The sequence below is a fragment of the Phoxinus phoxinus genome (assembly GCF_949152265.1).
Source record: "Phoxinus phoxinus genome assembly, chromosome: 5".
Lineage (NCBI taxonomy): Eukaryota > Metazoa > Chordata > Actinopteri > Cypriniformes > Leuciscidae > Phoxinus > Phoxinus phoxinus.
This window is the reverse complement of record NC_136880.1, coordinates 37,722,146-37,743,188: the sequence shown is the minus strand read 5'-3', so window position 1 is coordinate 37,743,188 and position 21,043 is coordinate 37,722,146. Positions and strand designations below refer to the sequence as shown.

The 21,043-nt window shown below is 37.3% G+C and overlaps 1 protein-coding gene across 1 annotated transcript in view; it reads left to right on the top strand.

Annotated features, from left to right (window-relative positions):
* Positions 1–20,517, top strand: part of pax3a (paired box 3a) — a 33,808-nt gene extending 13,291 nt beyond the window's left edge. The window contains exons 5-9 of the mRNA XM_079613531.1: positions 5,083–5,282; positions 5,972–6,137; positions 7,255–7,466; positions 13,830–14,093; positions 18,245–20,517. Of these exons, the coding sequence (XP_079469657.1) occupies positions 5,083–5,282; positions 5,972–6,137; positions 7,255–7,466; positions 13,830–14,093; positions 18,245–18,262 (860 nt within the window). The 3' untranslated portion in view covers positions 18,263–20,517. The remainder of the gene's footprint in view (positions 1–5,082; positions 5,283–5,971; positions 6,138–7,254; positions 7,467–13,829; positions 14,094–18,244) is intronic.
* Positions 20,518–21,043: the final 526 nt, after the last annotated feature.

The following is a 21,043-nucleotide window of genomic DNA, read 5'->3' as shown; positions in this document are numbered from 1 at the left end:
TGCCTGGAATTCACCACATCCACTTTAACGTCCATCCAAATGCTACGGAGTTCATTCAGAGCGCTCATTTCTCTCCCTCTCTCTCTCTTTTCTCGAGTGCACTGGTAAATGCTGTGTGTGGCTGGCAGGCTGCAGGTTTGTGGGGTTTGTCCTGTGTGTGAGAGGAATATAAATCTGATGTGTGAGCGAGAGGCACCATGTGCTGGTATCGTGAATTAACGCTCACTCAATAACAATAGACCTACTGATGACTCTTCCTGTGGTTAGAAGCTCCAAAACTTCCACACGTCCTCCAGCTAATGGGATATTTAAGCAATGACTACAGAATTACTATTACATATAACTACTGTGAAGCTAAGCGGGTCATTTCACTACGTTTTTATCATTTAAGACATATTAAAGTGTCTAGAGGTGTAAAAATGTGCAATGCATTGATTACAGAATATTATTTTGAATGTAATAGTAACCAAAATAATTTATTTGAAGTAATACAATAAAACCCAATGTAATATGTGTTAATTTTCTACATAAAAATATAATTTTAGTCCTATTTATTGTAACATTTCTCCATATCCAGAGCATGTCAACTTATAAGTGTAGATTGTCCTGTTACACTTTTTTTTGAAAAGAATTACAAGTCATACCAAACGAAGCCAAACCAAATCATGACAAAAATTCCAGATTTTATGACACAATGCATGATTTAGTTTTTCAAAGCAAATGTGTTACTCCCCTTGTGCTTATGTATGTTGTTTAATAATTTAATTTGGTTGAATAATGTCTTTACTTTTACTTCACTTTTTAAGTGGTCTACCTGTCTTGCCTCCTCAGTCTTTTTCTTGGTGCATCATATCACTCATTGAGACATTCGGTTGTCTGCTTTAATGGAATTTTTGCAGATGAAAGACAAAACCTCTGTCAAAAGTGAAAGAGAAGCAGAGTAGATGAGCATGAGCGTGAGAAGATAGATGGGCTGAGCTGTCGATGGTGTATTGGGACAGGTATGCTGTGGGAAGTGGGCACAGTGTGAGTTTCCTGTCCTGCTGAAATTCTGAAGGACAGTGACTGAGTCTGTCTCAGTGTTGCTATTTACCAGTACGAGATGTTTTCAAGTCATAAGACCCTTGATTTATTAGGAATTCAACATTTTTCAGTGGCATTTTCAGCAGCTTAACAAGTGATTTCACACAATTACAGACTAAGGGTATGTTTACATGACAACAATGTTGTCAACAAGAAAAGTTTTTCCTTTGCGTTAAGAGACGACAACGTTGTCAAAAGGATCCCCGTTCACACGGATCCGCGAAACCGACTAAACGCTGTATCATTAATTCCAGGCCAGTACGTGCCTATACACTGAACAAGCACATGCATGTCACTGTTTTCACAAATTCTCATTTTTGTAGTTTACATGGAGACGATAACGCTATCTTTTACAGTAACGCTTGAAAATTAAAACACGTTTTCAAAAGTTTGTGTTTTTTCAGGCCACCAAAACACTGTTGTTGTGTAAATGAACTGCCAAAATGTATAAAAAGTTTCCCTTTTTCAGTTGAAAATGGTGTGTAAACGGCCCCTAAGATGATTTGTTGAGCACTGCTCTCCATATGGGAAGCTTTTGGTTATTCTGTGAAAATTCTATGCATTTTTTCTTTGTCATTTTTTAAGAAGTGTTGATATTTTATGGTTGTTAAAATCCTGTTTCTTTTTAAAGGGGAATTATGAGAGCAATTTCTGTCTGTATCAATCTGATTCTCAGAGTAAATCTGGGGTGACACTTTATTTTACAGTGTCATTGTTACATGTAGTTACTATAGTTAATTAGTTACTATAGTATAGTAACTATAAATTGTGCACAATTACATGCAACTAATCATAAACTAAATTAAAACCTAACCCAATAGCAAGGACATAGTTCAATAATATTACTCAGTACTTAAATGTATAGTTACAGTGTAACAAAGACACCTTTAAATAAAGTGTAACCAAATCTGGTTTATGATGTTAAATGAATCTCTAATCTGATCTATGGCTGTATGGCTGCTTTGTCGGTGAAGTTAAAAATCCATGTAAAATCATGGAATGATACATGTCTTTCCGAGAAGTGCCTGTTTAGCGTACGTCAATGCTGTAAATGGACATGATGGACGAGACCGGGGCTGACAATCATCTTAAACTAGAATCGCTATTCCCACACACCCTCTCTAGTCACTAAACTAGTCCCCCAGGTGCCATTGAGCGATCAGCCCCCTCTTCTCCATCTTCTTTTTTTCTCCTCAACTCTCTCCATATCGCTCTTTCCCCGTCACCCCCCCACCACCTCCACCTCCGTAACCCCCTGGCCGTGGAGGAGGAAGGGTTCGGGGGCGGCCCCCCGCTGTTCCCCTGCGGAGCCCCCATTGCCCTGCGTCCAGCCCTCATTGTGCCCACCTCCCCCCCCGCCCCCTGCCAGGCAGGTGACAGGGGCCTCAATGCTGCCCGGACCCAGCTCATGGAACCTACAGATGGAGCGTGGAAATCAGACTCCAAAGAGCTCAGTCACCATTCTCACTAAACAGGCCAACAAAAGACTGCCAAATAACTCCCCAAAAGAGATGGAGAGAGAGAGGGAGAGAGAGAGAGCGTGCAAGAGAGAGAGAGCCAAATGAAACGGTGTCATTTACAGATTACAGTCTGTAGCGTTTGACTTTTTTTTGCTGCAGTAATGATAGAAACTCAATAGAATTATGTTTTATTTTGTTTATTTACTTTTTATTTTGTGTTTATTTTTTATTTTATATTACTTTTATTTATTTGGATCGTTTGACTTTTTGCAGCAGTAATATTAGAAACTCAAGGGAATTATGGGAAGACCGACTTGCTTATTTCATTTTATTTATTTACTTTTTAATTTTATGTTTGCTGTGGCAATAATAAAAATTCAAGAGAATTAAGGGATGTCTAAGTTTATTTATTTATTTTATATATATATATATATGTATATAATTTAGTACTTGACTTTTTTTGGCAGCTGTAAGGATAGAAACTCCAAGTAAATTGGAAGACAAAGAAAAAGAAACCGAAAACTGAGATGTTTTGCTTCTAAAGTGATTTGAAAGCTCTCTTGCTCTTTTTTTCCCTCATGCCCCTGTAAACTGATTTGATTTCTGGATGTTAGTTTTGGGAGGATAACATATTTTTATGTGCTTTTCTAATTTGCGAGTTAGTTCTCTGAGGGCTTTCTGTATGAAGACCATTTCCTCAAAAACGGTCTGTTCATTCCATGTGCCGTCTACTGAAAATAGTCCAGACTTTTGGGAAAAATGGCATGAAAAAAGAGACTTTTCTCTCGTGTCAGAGAGTGGAAAAGTGGTAAAGGACAGCCATCCCCGTCTCTCTTTCCATTCCAATTCCTGTGAGATGCTGGAGAGATGCAGTAGCATTTCCTGTGTGGCTCCAGGGTGGAGACCGAAGGGTTTGCTTTGCGTGACTCTTCACTTTCAATTAAACCTCGAATTCTCTCTTCTCTTTCTTCGTCACTCCGAAGGAGAAACACACCTGTGTATTTGTTGGGAAGTCCAGATGAGTTTTAGTTTGTGAAATAGAAGCATTACCTGGTTTATTTATGGCATCTGCATTACTTTCTCCAACTAAAAAAGTCCAAAAGATTTTACATCTCAACTGTAAAATCGTAGTAGAGTTCACATTGATAACAAAAGGAAAATTCATGCGATTGGCACATTGCGGATCCTACTTTTTGCACATCCTTTACTTTTTTGGTTATTATACTTGGTGAATGTGGACTCAAGCTTAATGAAAAGTAAGTTAAATGGACGTTTTTTATTGCCGTTTTAATTTTAGGGTCTGCGGATGCGGTGTGGCTTGGCGAAGTCTGGGCGTCTTTTTTACGTTTTGTGTTTTCAACCATATGGGGGTGAAAATCGAAGAGAGAGCGAACAAGAGAAAGGAGATGGCTAGTGTCAGACGAAGCAGATGTGGCGTTGGCGAGTTCTGGACGGGGGCTTTCGAGGCGTATTACTGGACAATAGCTGGCTGTCACGCTAGTTTGAGGAGCCTAATCATTTGATAGGGCCCCCCTCCTCTGGGTACAGATTCCCTGAGCTTTAGTCCACTCACACTAACATTCTCTTCTGCTGAATTAGCTACGAAAGACCCTCTCACCCGGTCCAACTTCACCCCAAATAATACCTGCATATGAGCGAGTGATGTGTGACGTGTGCATTGGGTGAGAGCAAATCTTACAGATACTGGCCTTCAATATTAAGCAGGTGGAAACTAAATAACTCGCAACAATATTGCGGTCAATTTATCTAGCCGAATATAAAAGATTTACGTGATGAATCCATGTAATGTAACTTTTTTCCTTATGGTATCTGGTCAATTTGTACATTCAATTTGTATGTTTGTGTATTCAGGATGTAGAATTTGTTTCATTTAAATATTTTAGTTATCCCTTGTGCATCAAGACATGAACAACAACATCATTTCCAGAGTATTGCTGCTCAAAAACAAGTTCTAGCGGACTTTAAAATATATTTAATTTAATTTAATTTTAATGTATATTTACTTACTTTTATATTTTTTGTTATATATTATCTAAAGTCTCCTTTAAAAAGTCCAAACTTTGGGGGGAAATGGCTTTCATTTTATTTTATTTTGTTATTATTTTATTTTATTTTATTTTATTTTATTTTATTTTATTTTATTTTATTTTATTTTATTTTATTTTATTTTATTTTATTTTATTTTATTTTATTTTATTTTATTTTATTCCAAACCTGTGACTTTTTTTAAATCTGTGGAATACAAATATTTTGGTCAGTCTTTTCTATATCATGAAACCCATTAAGGACAGGGGTATCATAATATATGTATCATAAAAGAGTCTTTTGAACTATATTCCAACTCTTTTGAAGCCATGCAATAGCTTTGTTCAAGGACCAGATCCAAATTCTAGTCAATAACTTCTCATTTAAAAATTTGTGCTCTGCTGAAATAAATGAAAATCTCTCACAGCTGATAACAGAGTGCTGGTTTTATTCTTTATTTATTAACAATCTCATTTTAATGTTTACTTTGTAGCAAGCCACTCAGATGAGGGCTCAGACGTGGACTCAGAACCGGGTTTGCCACTAAAGAGGAAACAGCGGCGCAGTCGGACCACGTTTACGGCCGAGCAACTGGAGGAGCTGGAGAGAGCTTTCGAACGCACCCATTACCCTGATATATACACCAGAGAAGAGCTCGCTCAGAGAGCCAAACTCACAGAGGCACGAGTACAGGTACAGTCACGCACAAACTTTTAATATCCAATTCAAATCTTTTTCTTCCTGTAGAAGTTTTGTTAATGATGTGACCATAACATATTTGGCTCTTTTTGTGTGTGTGTGTGCCTGTGATCACTCTAAACACACTTTCTCGTAAGTTGCATTGCTGCTAACAAAACATTAATGTGGTTTACACTGGGAGACTAAATTTACCAGCATTTAGCCCTGCACCCCTGCCCCGAAGTCACATGACACACTCGCATAAACACAGGCTTCTTTGTGCCACGTCTGACCTCTTGTTTTTACCCTAGTATTCTGTCGCAGAAAACCCCCAAAACAGAATCTTTTAATAAACTCTATTATTAAGTCCTTCTAACCCAATTAAACTAGAACCCGTGACGTGATGTCATCTCTTTTTAATGAGCACAGATGTTTCGATCGAAATCAGACCAAACAAGCTTCGAGCTACTGAACACACAAAGAGTGCCTGTGTAAACTCAGATACATGACACACACAAACACATTCTTATAGGAATAACATGGATGAACATCATATTCCTGAATAAAGTGAGGGTGTTATAGGAAGTCCATGCTGAAATGTGTCATGTTTTAAATTTAGTACCAGTTTGAGTATAAAAACAATCTTTCGAGTGTCTGAATGTTCAAAATAAGTTTTTGTTTTGTTTTGTTTTCCCGTCCTGCAGGTTTGGTTCAGTAATCGAAGAGCTCGCTGGAGGAAACAGGCAGGAGCCAATCAGCTGATGGCGTTTAATCACCTGATACCTGGTGGTTTCCCACCCTCTGCGATGTCAAGTCTTCAGCCCTATCAGCTGGCGGACAGCCCTTACCCTCCCTCATCTATCTCACAAGGTGAGAAAAAAGATTTCAAAAGTTTGGGCCCAGTAAGAAAAAAAAAAAATGGTAACATTTTATTTTAGTGTCCTTGTTACCATGGTAATAACAGTAAATTATGCATAATTACATGCAACTAACCCTCAACTAAATCCTAATCCTACCCTAACCCTATAGTAAGTACATGTTGTTGCTTAATGTTACTCAGTACTTAAATATATAATTACACTGTAACAATAACACCTTAAAATAAAGTGTAAGCAAACAAATAAATAAAATAATAATAATACTTTTATTCAGCAAGGATGCATGAACTTGAACAAAAGTGACAGTAAAGACATTTACAATGTTACAAAAGATTTCTATTTCAAATAAACGATGAAAAAAGAATCCTGACAAAAAAAAATGCATCATGGTTTACACAAAAATATTGAAAATAATAAGTAATGTTGTCCTGAGCACCAAATCAGCTTATAATGATTTCTGAAAGATCATGTGACACTGAAGACTGGAGTAATGATGCTGAAAATTCAGTTTTGCCATCACAGGAATAGATCACATTTAAAAATATATTCAAATAGAAAACAGTAATTTTAAATGGTAACAATTTTTCAAAAATATCTCTGTTTTATCGTATTTTTGATCAAATAAATGCAGCCTTGGTCAGCAGAAGAGACTTACAGAAATCTTTTTTTGAACGAAAATGTACTTCATTTTTTAAACAGTCGTGCAAATGGTTAAATAGTAGCCCTATGGCACTTTTGAAACAGTTTCTGAAACAATTGTTGGTTCATTTACTCCTTGGAAGCTCAAAGATATGAATTTTGATGGTATTTATATCAGCACAGCACCTTGGTGGTTTTTAATGAAGCTGTGTCTTAAAACAAATTCTATTCGAACGCCCAACTAGAAAACTGCCAACTAGAACCTGTGAAATTAAAATGACCTTGAAAATGTCTTTACAACAATTATCATTCAAAAAGGCCTAGTTTTTATAAAGATCAACTTTCAGTAATAAAACGGTATATAACTTTAACAAAGAGATTCCTCTTGATTTTTAATCAATATCTTCTTGCCTCTGTCTTCTCTTTTTCTCTTTCTCTTTCTCTTTTTCTTTCCCTCCCTCTCCCATCAGTGTCAGATCAGCCCAGCACTGTGCACAGGCCTCAGCCTCTCCCCCCCACCTCAGTGCATCAGTCTGGGCTTGGCAGCGGACCGGGGGCCCAGGAGGGGAGTTCGGCCTACTGCCTCTCCTCTGGACGTCATGGATTCTCTGGTTACTCGGATGGCTATGTGGCTGCGCCAGGCCATGCAAACCCAGTGAACCCCAACAGCCTCCCATCACAGGTCAGTATCATCTCATGTGACACATACGGATCTGGATATATAGTAAATGGCTGTATATATTGACCAGTTGCCAGAGGTTTCTACCACACAATGTTATGGTTGGGACGTAGTTGTTACTCAATTCTTTAGGCAATCATACAGGGTCATGAGGAACTCTTAAAGCTACAGTCACAAAATACGGCTGTTTAATTCAATGAGTCTTACTAGAAAGTGTTGACCGCTGGACTGTAATCATTATCAAGGTTAGTACAGATACAGTTTGGGGTCAACATTTTTAAAAATGTCTTTGTAAGAAGTATCTTATACTCACTAAGGGTGCATTTATTTAATTAAAAACACAGTAATATTGGGAAATATTGTTACAATTTAAAATAACTGTTTTCTATTTGAATATGTTTTAAAATGTAATGTATTCCTGTGATTTCAAAGCTGAATTTTCAGCATCAGTGTCACATGATCCTTCAGAAATCATTCTAATATGCTAATTTGGTGTTTAAGAAACATTCATTATTATTATCATCAATGTTGAAACCAGTTGTACTGCTTAATATTTCTTCGGAAACCATGACACATTTTTCCAGGATTCTTTGATGAATAGAAAGTAACATATTTAAAATCTTCATTCTAAACTTCTTTATACACTTTAATCAATTTAATGCATCCTTGCTGAATTTTTTAATCTTACTGACCCCAAACTTTTGAATAGTCTATACAAGCTTTATTTGTTGTGATGTTGCTTTCTGAAGGTTTGGCAATGTGAGTGAATGTGAGAATGAAGGTGTGAGGAGGGGTAGGACATGACCGAAAGGATGATGATGATGATGGAAACGAGAAGTGAAAGACAATTATTTGTGATTACACACTCATCAGCTGTTATCTGTCGGCTCGCCTGCTGCGCACAACGTGCTAACAACCAGAAAATGAGCTCCTAACTGCCTCAAAGCATCCGGTAGTTAGACAGAAGCGGCATTCTGGGTACTGTCCCCGAACTCAAACCCCTCTGAGTGCTGCGTGATACAGATAAATGGAATGAAAGAGATGGACAGAGAGAGAAAGAAATGGACACGGAAGAAAAAAATGAGAGTGATTTAGATAGAGAGCGGGCCTGAGGCTACGAAACAGAAGATGGTGTTGAGAATGAGGTTCTTTCTCAAAACACACACACATAAAAGAGACAAAAGCCCGAAAACGCCAGGAAGATTTATGGAAAACAAGCTACACTAAACACATATCGCCATTGATCAGATATGATATGTCACAATAACGTTTTTGTTAAAGGGGTAGTTCACCCAAAAATAAAAATTTGCTCTATTTACTCACCCTCATGCTGTTTCAAACTTGAATGGCATTCTTTCTTCCAGAGAACATTTTGAGGAATAAAACAACAGCTCACTGTTTCCATGCCTCCAAAAAATAAAACACACAAAAAAGCACCATAAAAGTATCGTGAGTCCATACAACTTAAATTTGGGTGTGTTCCTCATACGTCTGTAATATTCATGGCTCCAGAAGACCACTTTTATGCGACTTTTTTTTAAACTTTTCAGACTTGACAGTCCTTGTTCACTATGAACTGTTATTGCATGGAAAAATCTGCATGACAATTTGACTTTTGCGTTTCATGGAAAAAATGGAATGACAACATTTCGTTTGAAAAGTTTGGTAACGCTTTACAATAAGGTTCCATTTGTTACCATGACCTAACAATGAAAAATACTTCTAAAGCTTATTTTATTGTTAGTTCATGTTCATTTCAATCTTTACTATTACATTATTAAAATCAAAATTGTATCTGTATCTCTTAATATTACCGGTTACACTTTATTTTAAGGTGTCATTGTTACAGTGTAAGTATATATTTAAGTACTGAGTAAGATTAATGAACAACATGTACTTACTATAGGGTTAGGGTAGGATTAGGGTTTGGTTGAGGGTTAGTTGCATGTAATTATGCATAATTTACTGTTATTACGATGGTAAGTACATGTAACATGTAAGAAGGACACTGTAAAATAAAGTGTTACCATATTATTTAATGAACCTGAGCTAAAATGAACTAACAATGAACAGTTGTATTTTTATATAATGAATAAATACTGTAACAAATGCATTGCTCATTGTTAATGTTTGATAACTAATGTTAACTAATGGGACCTTAAAGAGTTATCAAAATGTCTTTATTTTTCTAAATATGCAAAAGTTCACTTGATGATTTTAAAAAGCGTAAAGCTTATGAAATAACGACTCCTCTCCGTGGATTGCGACCATCGCCTCGTGTACAGTAATTGAACTGCACAAAGTTATTTAACATGACGTATTAATTGAAGTGTGTCTAATTGCAGCGCCCCCAGCAGCAGGGTTTGTAATCAGAACCAATTCCTAGTCATTAAGGCAGCATTCCTCCGTCAGGAATGACTTAGAGGTCAGGTAACTCTCACACTCACACTCAGTCTGTTATTGCCATTAGCGTGCGTGTATGTGTGTGTGTGTGTGTGTGTTTGTAACCTGGCACAGGGTCGGCCAGTGCCGGTGTGTTGTTGAAGGGCAGGGATTCTCGTCGCCATGACGATGTTGGAACTCTCAGCGTCTGGGATTCTAATTATGAGATCCTCCAGACTCTTAATTGATTGGAATGGGAGAATTTACTCTCCATAATGCGCTGTGTAATTTATGCAAATGAGCCACTTTGTTGGCTAATTGTTTGAATTATGTATTTATCTGTGGTTTAATGTATGCTGAAATAAGCTTGGGATTCGGGGTGTGTTGAGGAGGGTTGTCCCTGCAGATTGGTTTGTAATTTATTAGCAAATGAAACTGTGATTATTTAGAATGATATATTATTATATTTATTATCTATTAATTTAACAAAAAAATGATAGTACATATATGTATTGGATGGAGATACTTTGATAAATACCACGGTACCGAATTATTGCCATGGTACATGTTAAAAAACACAACAACTGATACTATATATATACACATAGTATGTATATATATATATATATAAATACACACACATGGTTTTCTGATCCAATTCACTCTTTTTTTATCCCATAAATTCCTGTTCCTTGTCTCAAGTGTACTTTTTAGTAGAAAATAAAACATTGTGGTTACACTTTATAATGCATTATAAAGGTATACATAATGCTTTGTTATAATGCATTATATCTTTTTCTAAATAATTGTAACCAAAGGTAAAATGCATTATAATATTTGCAGAGTTGTTTGTCATTTTTTAATGCATTATATTCTCTACAAAAATATATATAGTGTATATAATGGATATATAAAGAGTATAGTATAAAGTTATTTTCGAGATCATACAATGCATTTTAAGGTCCATTAAAAGGCATAATTAATGCTAGAAAAATATTTTATAATTCATAATTTAAAGGATTTGTTACCAAATTCATAAAGTCGTAAAGTTTTTTTGCCTGTTCTCCTCTCAGTAAATAGTGCTAAAAAGGCACGTTTGCTATTGTTGAAACACAAAGTTTAAATCAAATTAATTATGTTATCCATGTTAAATATAAAAAATGATTTCAATTTATGCATCAGTTTGTAAAAACAACAACAAAAAAGAATGATTAATTACAAAAATAGCTGAACTTGTATTTAATCTACAATATTCCATCAAAATGGCACTTTATATGGATTTGTAAGTGTGTTTTTGCTCTTTGAGCTCTGGCGGCTGTGATGCTTCATCCCACAGGTTCCTCCGGACAGCTGCGTACATGCATCACACTGGCTGGGAAAATGTTTTATGAGGAAGCTTTTTGTCAACAACTCCTGTCTGTGGTCTCGACATGGAAGGAAGATTTTGTCTTTCACCTCACATGTAGCCGGGGCCCGGGCCCCCCATGGGGAGGTGAACGAGAGAGTTTAACCTCCATGTGCTTTTCATTTGTTAAGCATCACACATCACCGTGTGACTCACACACATGCGCTGCTGTACATGATATACGCTGTCAGCTCGTGTGACCGTTGAGTTATCTGCAAGGTGGGGAAAGCACCTGAAAATCTGTGAGCGCCGTTCCTGTCCTGAACAGCTGTTGAGGATGAACCCCGAGAGGAATTTCATGACCCTTCACACAGCTTGTAAAAGTGTTAACCGCACAAACACACATGGTTTCCTAGCTGAGGACCATAGATGCCTATTGTTTTGAATTAATATATTGGGTTTAAAACAAGTTAAGATCATCGCAATGCATTTGTGGCATAATTCTGATTACCACAAAAAATTATTTTGATTTGTCCATCATTATTTCATTTTTTTAAACTAAAAAACAAACTAAGTTATAGTGTGGCACTTTGAATGGAGGTGAATGAGGCTGATTTTTTAAGGATTAACTCGTCTATTAGAACTTTCATTATTCATTTTTATAGTCATTTTAGGCATTGCGTTGTCAGAAAAAATAATAGAAATGTACACAGAAAAGTTAAGCATTTTTTCATGTTCACTCATATATCAGTGATTTAGTATCATTGAGATACTTTTATAGTTTTTATTAATATTTTTTATTTGTTTTATTTTTATATTAGATAAAGGTTTAGTTTTTTTTGTCATTTTAAATGTTTTTTTTAAATGTATTTTTAAAATATTTTTTATTAATTTTTATTTTAGTCATTTTAGTACGTCAAGTTAAACTGATAAATATTTCCTTGGCATTTAGTAGCTGAAATCAATTTTTTATATTTTCTTCGTTTATGAACGTTTATTTTATTTTAAAAATATTTTGTATCGTTTTAGTTAACTATAATAACCTTGGTAAGTGCATCACTGTAACCGAGACTTTTGGTTCTAAATAACTAAAAACATGATTTATGAATAGTTTTTTCAATTGAGGACATTTCCAGATGTCCCCAAAGGGAGGTTTTCGTAAGATTTAGCTCACATCTGACGACAAATTTGTCCCTGAAGTATATCTAAGCAAACCCACCCACGTATTTAATGTGCAATACTTTCTCTGCGACTGTTATTCCTCTTCCCACAGCATGTGGCACACGCATCCCCTCTGCTTTTCTTGTTCTATTGGACATCTTGAGAGAAAAAAAGTAGAACGTTTTCTTACTCTTCTTGTTTTTTCATCTGGTTATGCTCTTTACCCAAACACACAACTACAGTTTTTCAGGAACGGGGAAGGAAATACAGCCCCTCTCGTCTGACTCCGCCCCCTCTTTGGTTGCACCGGGTAACTGTTTAAAAGGAACCATGTGTCCTGCAGGATGGGGAATAATTTGACTCTCATGGACTCTGGCCGGAGTCAGTGGGCCGGTTGTTCAGTCGGTGTGCTGCAGAATTTTTCTGGTTTTGATTAATGATTAGCAGAAGGAGGGAACTGATATGTACTTGGCCCATCAAGGAGCGGTCGAGAGCTCACAGACACTGATGGCACACTCATGTCCCGCTTCCATCTGTCTGTCACTGGTGTCAATTAGATACGGGCGGCCAGAGGCGCTGTGTGTGAGCTGGAGAGATCTTTACTCGCTGTCACCGAATCATTTCAGATGTGGTTTGATAGAAAGGAGGGTTTTCTGAATTAAAAAACTTTACCGTTGTCATGATGTTTAGTTTGGTATGCTGAATTCATTCCACATCAAATTTAAAGCAAATTTTCCTGGTTTTATTTGGTGAAAATGCAGTATTCTCATAGATCTGGGAACTTTAGTTATTCCAGGTGTATCAAAAATGGAAAGATAGATATTTTTTTAAGAGCTAAATGTAAATATGTATTTACATACATAATTCAAAAATGATTACAGGGTGTTGCTGGGTGCTTCAATGTAAGTCTATGGGTTTTTTCACCCATTTTATCATCTGCCAGGTGAAAATTTGAAAAATAATAGCATACCTGCAGGATTTGAGGTACCAAACAGTTTGTTTGGTACCTCGATTATGTGCCATTTAATATTAAAGGGATTGTTCACCAAAAAAAAAAAAAATTCGGTCACTATTTACTCACCCTCAAGTTGTTGAGTTTTTCATCGGTAGCCATTGACTTCCATAGTATTTTTTTCCATACTATGGAAGTCAATGGCTACCGTCAGCTCTTTGGTTACCAACATTCTTCAAAATATCTTCTTTTGTGTTCAGCAGAAGAAAGAAACTCATACAGGTTTGGAACAACTCGAGGGTGAGTAAATGATGACAGAATTTCCGTTTTTGGGTGAACTATCCCTTTAAGTTTACTTGGCTTTTTCAAAACTTAAACCGAAAGTGTGAGCGATAGTAAAAGTGAAGCTTGTAGCATATGCCAGCCTGAACAGCACAGACATCTATACAGGTCCAGACTAGTCTTTTCAGCGACTTGCTTGTTAAAAAAGGAACTCAAGTGTTCTCCTCTTCTTCCTTTCTCTCAGGTGATGGGACTGTTGAATCCAGGTGGAGTTCCTCACCAGCCGCAGAGTGATTTTGCCCTCTCTCCGTTGACGGGCGGTTTGGAGCCCAGCGCGGGCATGGCTGCCAGCTGCCACTCTTCTCAGAGACTGGAGGCTCTGCCAGGCCTGGCCAGCATGCCAACTCTGCCCAGCTCCCAGTCCTACTGCCCCTCCAGCTACAGCTCACCTGGGTACAGCGTGGACCATGTGGCATCTTACCAGTACAGCCAGTATGGGCAGAGTAAGGTGAATACCAGCACTGTTTGTACTGTAGTGAGAGTGACCCATGAATATTCTAAAACATTTAAAAACATGAAATGTTCCATTTTGGATTTGCTGTGTACGTGAGAATGCTATTTAAATGTTTAGGAAAAAATCCTATGTTCTTCCAGCATTGTGAAAAGTTTTAGCAAATTTTCATTTTATTTATTTTTTATTTATTATGCAAACAAATACTATATTAGAAAATAAATATTAGCAAAAATTCATAACATCATAATGTACCATTAAGGTTGGCATGAAACAGAAGTTGCGATTTTGTCAGAAGTTTTCTTTTCTTCCCTAATGTGACGTATATCCGAGTGAAGCGGCTTCTCGAACAAGAAACAATGTAGGGTGGGATTAGATTTTGTCCATTGGAAATTGATTGGATGGTTGTGGTTTGCTATTGGTCGATCTCATGTGAGTGACAGGTTGTCCCGCCCTCGTGCCAGTATACATGTCATCAAAGAACAGATGTTGCAGCAAGAGCGAGAGGATTTTGATTAAAGATTACGAGGGCACACAAATTAAAAAAATAATGATGTGCACAGAAAAATAATTTATAATGCTGCAGTATGCCATAAAAAATAGGATTTTTCCATTTTGATTTCATGGTGACTTTTAGACCCTTCCTAATATTTACACATTCGCATAACGTTAACAAAAAAAAAAAAAAAAAAAACGTTTTTTCCCTTCTGCTTAGCAATGACATTTTGGAAATATTATTTGTTTCTTGGTTAGCTTGATTTAGCTTTTTAAAGTTGCGATGTAACAGAACTAGTGGCAGAAAGAAGATATTTTTATTAAATTATAAGGTAAAAAAAATAAAAATATTTTTATTATAATGCATTCACAATATGAAAATAGGAATGTAATCTACGGAATGTCTTTTCAAACTTTTTTAAACATAAAAAAAGAAAAGTTTTTACTTCCAGCCACACTCTAAAAAATGCTGGGTTAAAAACAACCCAAGTTGGGTTGAAAATGGACAAACCCAGCGGTTGGGTTAAACGTTTGTGCAATGTGCTAAATGGACAGTTTTATTTAACCCAACTATTGTTTAAAAATGACTATATGGCTGGTTTAAAATGAACCCAAAAATAGGTTGGAAATTTAAAATCACACACATAATAACACGAGGCAACAATAATAATCAAAAGGTGCACATTTATTAAATGTTTATTGTTTAATTATTATTCATTAAACTTATTAAACCGATTAACAAATGTTAATTTTCAACATACTCCGGGTTTATTTTAAGAAAGAAATACAGTGATTTTTTAAACAATAGTTAAGTTATATAAAACTACCCAGCATGTTGGGCAAACATTTAACCCAACCGCTGACTTAAAACAACCTATTCGCTGGGTTTGTCCATTTTCAACCCAACTTGGGATGTTTTTAACCCAGCATTTTTTAGAGTGTTGAATTATATATTTCTGATTTGTACACTGACACAAGCGAGCCACATGATTTTGATAAATCGCCACAGCTCCACTTTTTAGAGGAAACGTGCTAAGCTGCAGTCCTTCCAGAGAACTTAAAAAAGGTCATTGATTCTATAGAGAAACACGATCATCTGAACGCCAACTGAGATTATTTTCAGTGGAGTATTCGTCTTCTAATCTGAGACGTAATCATCAGTTTACATTAGTTAGTTGTAATCCGCCGGGCCTCCGCACAGGTTAGCGCTGTCATGGTTTATGATGCTTAACCCGTAACCTTTCACGACCCTGTGAGATGAGCTATATCTCATCAGCTCCAGGCATCCGTCAGCCAGCCATGTAATGAGCTCTGGGTAACAAAGATATCGTTCATGATCCACTCAAACACAGTGAAATGAGAGGAGCAGCCATCTCAGAAGTTGTTTGACAGCGTCGGAGGGAGGGGAGGGGAGGGGGGGGGGCCTTACACAGCAGGACTGCATGTCGAGTGCCCAATCCAGGACTGCATCTTGATATCATTAATTTGCTGGGGTCCGCACCCCGTAAGCACAGAGCTGGGGGTCCGTGGAGGAGTTAGCGGGGGTCTCGTGTTGGAGTAGAATGGCCCGTGGCAGGCAGATATTAGAACCATGTGTCTCAGACGGGTCAGATCTGTAGTTGCTGTTGATCATTGACTCTGATGCTGTATTTTATTGGATCTTTTGCATATTTCAATTTGTCTTTCTTTCTATTGGCAAAGGCTATGTTGATATGATCATGATGTCAGTGGCCCGTTTACAGCTGGTATTAAGATGCGTTTTGGTCGATCGGATCACAAGTAGACGAGGGAGACACATTCCCGTTTACACCTGGTGTTTTAATTCGTCTCTTTTGTCCATATTCGATATGGGTGGGTAAATGTATGTTTTTTGTTTGTTCAGATCTTTCGATCTAATGGATAAAATAAGGTCACATGATTTTCATGAACGCGACCAGATAGGACAGAAAAACGTGGAGAGCAGCAGCTTTCGTTTCTGCTCTTATTGCCGCAAAACAACGATAAACACTGTGTTCGAAATCAGGAATTGGTACATTTTTCGTCTTCAAAACCAAATTTGGGTATTCAGCCGACAAAGTTTAAATCCCTTCTGGCTAGTGTGTAGGGGCGGCCTTAAGCATCTGGGGGCCCATTTCAATAACTAATATGGGGCCCTACCCACATAAAACATAAACATAATAGAGCAGAACAAGCAAGGATTCCTGTTGGTTTGCATCAATGGTATATTATTTTATTAAGTGCACTTTCAGCTTCATGAACAGGCAGCTTAACATAGAAATAATCCAACCTTATTTGATTAAAACTATATACAATTACCGATATTATACTTCAGATCGCTTAAGCCGTTCGCGGGGGTGGTAAACGTCGCCATGGTAACCGCGGCATGAGTTCAACCAATCAGAGACGTCAGTATTTTGCTTAGAATTGTGGGTAGTGTAGTATTTCTCCAGAAGATCGCAAATAACAAGGTTGATTTTTTCATACCTTGTGGCTTTTATAGGAGCAGAAACTTTCGTTTCACAACCTCGTAGCTCGTGGTCAATCTACCATGGATGGTTTACATTATGGCTGAAAATCAATATCCTTTGGAGAAAATGAATGGGATTTTGCTGGTCTGTTGGGGCCCCCATTGGAGGGCGGGCCTGTTTCAGTTGAAACGGTCGAAACATAGGCAAGGCCGCGTCTGCTAGTGTGCTTTCCGTAATGTTTAAGCATTAAGTCAGTAGGCGGAGAGCAGGCGGTCTTTTGTGGCTGTTCGAACACATTCGACTACTTGAGCGTTTACACTACGAAAGCAATCCGGTCAATGTGTTTTCGACTACCTCTGGAAGTGGTTGAAAGTGGACAAGCTCAAAAGGTTTTAGACCCCACTTACACCTGTATTTAGCGTCGTACACCAAAACTCATCTTAATACCAGGTGTAAACAGGGCCAGTGTTTCTCAGCCATTGTCCCAGAGACCACTAGGAGGCATCAGTAAACTTCCCAATGTTTAATATCATTTAATTCATGTAAATATATAAAATGATATCATTTCAGGCCTATAAAATCATTTAAAAAAATGCTAAAGGCTACTAAAAATATTAAACAAAATGGTCAAATTTCAAGTAGTCCCCAAAACAATTAGCAAAGGTTAATTAGCAAAAATGATGTGATATTTATTGTATTGTAATTTGTTATTTTATTTAGCTTATTTTCTCTCCAGACATATTTACTAATGTTAAATTTGTCCACAGAAACAAAGTAATATAAAATATTGTAGACATTAATTCATATGCAATTATAAACATTTAAATATGTATTTAATTTATTTTAAACATAGATGTTTAACTTTGTGTACTGTATATTCAATAAAACAAATTTGCATACATTTTAATTGCATTTAATCAGTATTATTTTAGTATCATTTATATTCTACCTTTTTTGACAATAGTTTAAATTTCTTTTTGTTTTCATTTTCATTTTAGTTAAAGTTTTACTATTTTTGTTGTGTGTTTTGTCATTTTGTTATTTGTGTATATAGTTTTTATTAAGTTTTATTTTTTAGTTATTTTAGTATTTCAACTTAAAATATATGAAAATGAGAAATAAAATAAGTGAACTAGCTAAAATAATTTTTTTCATATTTTTAATGTATGTCTCTGTTTCTTTCAGGTGCCTTTCATTATCTGAAACCCAGCATTGACTGAATGAAGACAGACAGGAAGGAGATGAAGAGATCTATGGATGGCCTGACCATAAACTCTTGCACTTGAGCTCTCCTTGAATGTTTGACCAAAATGACCATCCATCCTCACACTCCCGCTCCTCACTGGGTCTCTGAGCGAGGAGCGTTGTGGAGAAGCCGGGGGTGACGGCGGTCCTCCCCAACGCACGTGGGTCCAAAGTGCGGCCGAGTTGTTTTTATGAGGGGGATATTGTGGGTAGGGTTGGGTTGGGTTTAGGACCAGGATCGAGGTCAGTGGTGGAAGGCTTAGTTTGATGATTTAGTCCTGGAGGAAACAGCCTCTCCGTATATCCACCCCGTTTTGGAGCAGGCCACTGCATCACACGTTCTCACGACACTTACTGCCTCCTTCCTGAAGAGCGACATGGGACACACGGAGGACAAAGGGAAAGGACAAATAAACAACTCAAAGACTGAGACTGTGCTTATAAACAGCATGGAATGGCAGGGAAGATATACTCTGATATCAGCTGTCCACTGACGGACGCACTTTAGTGACGGTGACTCTTTGGTCGAGACATTTTTAGCGGTATATTTAGGAAATAAGGGCTCGGAAAAGTGTGCCAACTTTCCTTGTTTCTCATCCATAAATACACAAGAACATGTACGCAAGTCAACGCTCTCAGGTCCTCTTCAAAGAGAGAAAGAGGTTGACCCTGAAGGAATGCACTCAAGTGTCCGATGGCATTTCAGTCGTGTCAGGGAGATAGACGGACTGAACGAAGAAGTGTGACCCCTTTACTACCAGTTCATCTGAGCACGCTCAAAATACCGTAGTATGAGACAGAAGTGATGTTCAGAATGGAATACTATCGTATCGCTTATTGCATACTGTATACTACAGTATATACTCAAATTGTTTGAGAAACAGAACATATGCAATGATAAATATTTTCAATTGTAGTATGCAACCTGTTGCATTTTAATGTCATTTAGTGTAATCATTTTTTGTATGAATCAAGAAAATCTAATTACTTTGGGCCCTATCTTACATCCGGCGCAATGCAGCGTCATGTTCGACGCAAGTGTGTTTTGCTAGTTTCAGCCCGACGCAGTTATCATTTTCACATCCTGCGCCACGTTGTTTAAATAGCAAATGCATTTGCGCCCATTTGTGTGCCCGTGGGCGTGCTGGTCTGAAGACGAGGAGTGTTCGGGCACATTGATGCCGTATTTTGAGGCAACTGACATAGACTGTGCCATTGACCAACTGAAACCTGGTCTAAAGTCAATGGTGCAGTCATTTTTTTTATTATGTAAAGAGTGCGTTAGTAATATGCGCATATAGGTTGGTGCACAACGCGCGTACACTTTGTCCAGTGGATGTTCTGCTTGCGCGCTTTAACCTCGCACACGAGCAGATCCGTTTCCTCTCTGGAGAAGCGTTCAGTTTTTCCGCTTGCAAATTCCGTCATGTAAATAGCGAATCCGCCAAGGTGCAAGCGCAACTGGCTTTTAAAGGGAATGGGAGATGAGACTTTGATTGGTTTATTGCATGTTACGCCCAAAACACACTTATTACTCATTAAGAGAATAGGGACAACCCTTTTAGACCATGCGCTAGGCGCGCAGACCATTTTTCTTGTCGTTAAACTAGCAAAAGTGGATTCGGGCACGACCTAAGTGCACTTGCGCCGTGCGTTTTAGACCATGCGCTTATATCGTTAAAATAGGGCCCAAAGAGTTCATTGGTCACAATGGAATAGCAAGGTCAAGTTGAATCCATTGCAATGGTAAATGTAGAAGGTCATCTTGTTAGTTTTGCTTGCAGAAAATTCACATAATACACAGTGCATACTGCTGAATTAGTATGGGTAGTATGGTAGTACGCTATTCTGAACATTCAGAGAGAGACACACGCCACAAAACGAACCCAATGAAAGTGCAATACACACTCAATACCTCATAAACACTCGTCTGTTCTCACTCGCTCAAGAAGATCATCTGTTCTTCAACTCTGTGTGTTCCGATTGTTTTTTCGTGCAAGAAAAGATTCCAGATGATGCAGCGGTTCATAATGTTTCATAATTGTACACTGCAGTTTGCAGAACTGAGTACTTTGTTCTGTCTCTGTAACATAATGTTCATCTGCCTTCACATCTTAAGAATTGGAACAAATTTTTTTACCTTGTTTGTTTTTTATACTTTATGTTTTTTTGGTTCTCGACTGCATATAATTGTTGATGGAGAATGTGTAAAATGCAGCACTATTTACTATTTATAAGAAAAAATAAATAAATTGCATTCAAGCTTATTGTTTTGAAATTATTGATTTTTTTTTACCTTTTAAAAACAAAACAAAAAAATGGGATCTTTCTTGTTCATCTTTCCCATCTTTTTTGCTCTCCCTTTTTTCCCCCTCCTTCTAAATTTTTTTTTGTGGCAATAAACAACAAATTGCATTATCTTTCTGGATCACGTTTAACATTTTTAAAATGATTCTGCACCTGTGTAAAACAACAAACCATGTATGAAATGCTGTTTTGGGAAAATTAGCATGATGGTTCAGAATAACTATCAGGTTTATTCAGCCGTTAGCTTCATAGAGCAATTTTATTCATTCAGAAATATATTGAGTTTCATAAACACTCTTTCATGACAAAGTCCTTCTCTCCAGGGAGCTCTTAAGGGTTAATGACCGAAGCACAGCCTGCTGTAAACCATCAAACACTACAAGGATCTTTCTTTCACTCTTTCTTTCTTTCTTTCTTTCTTTCTTTCTTTCT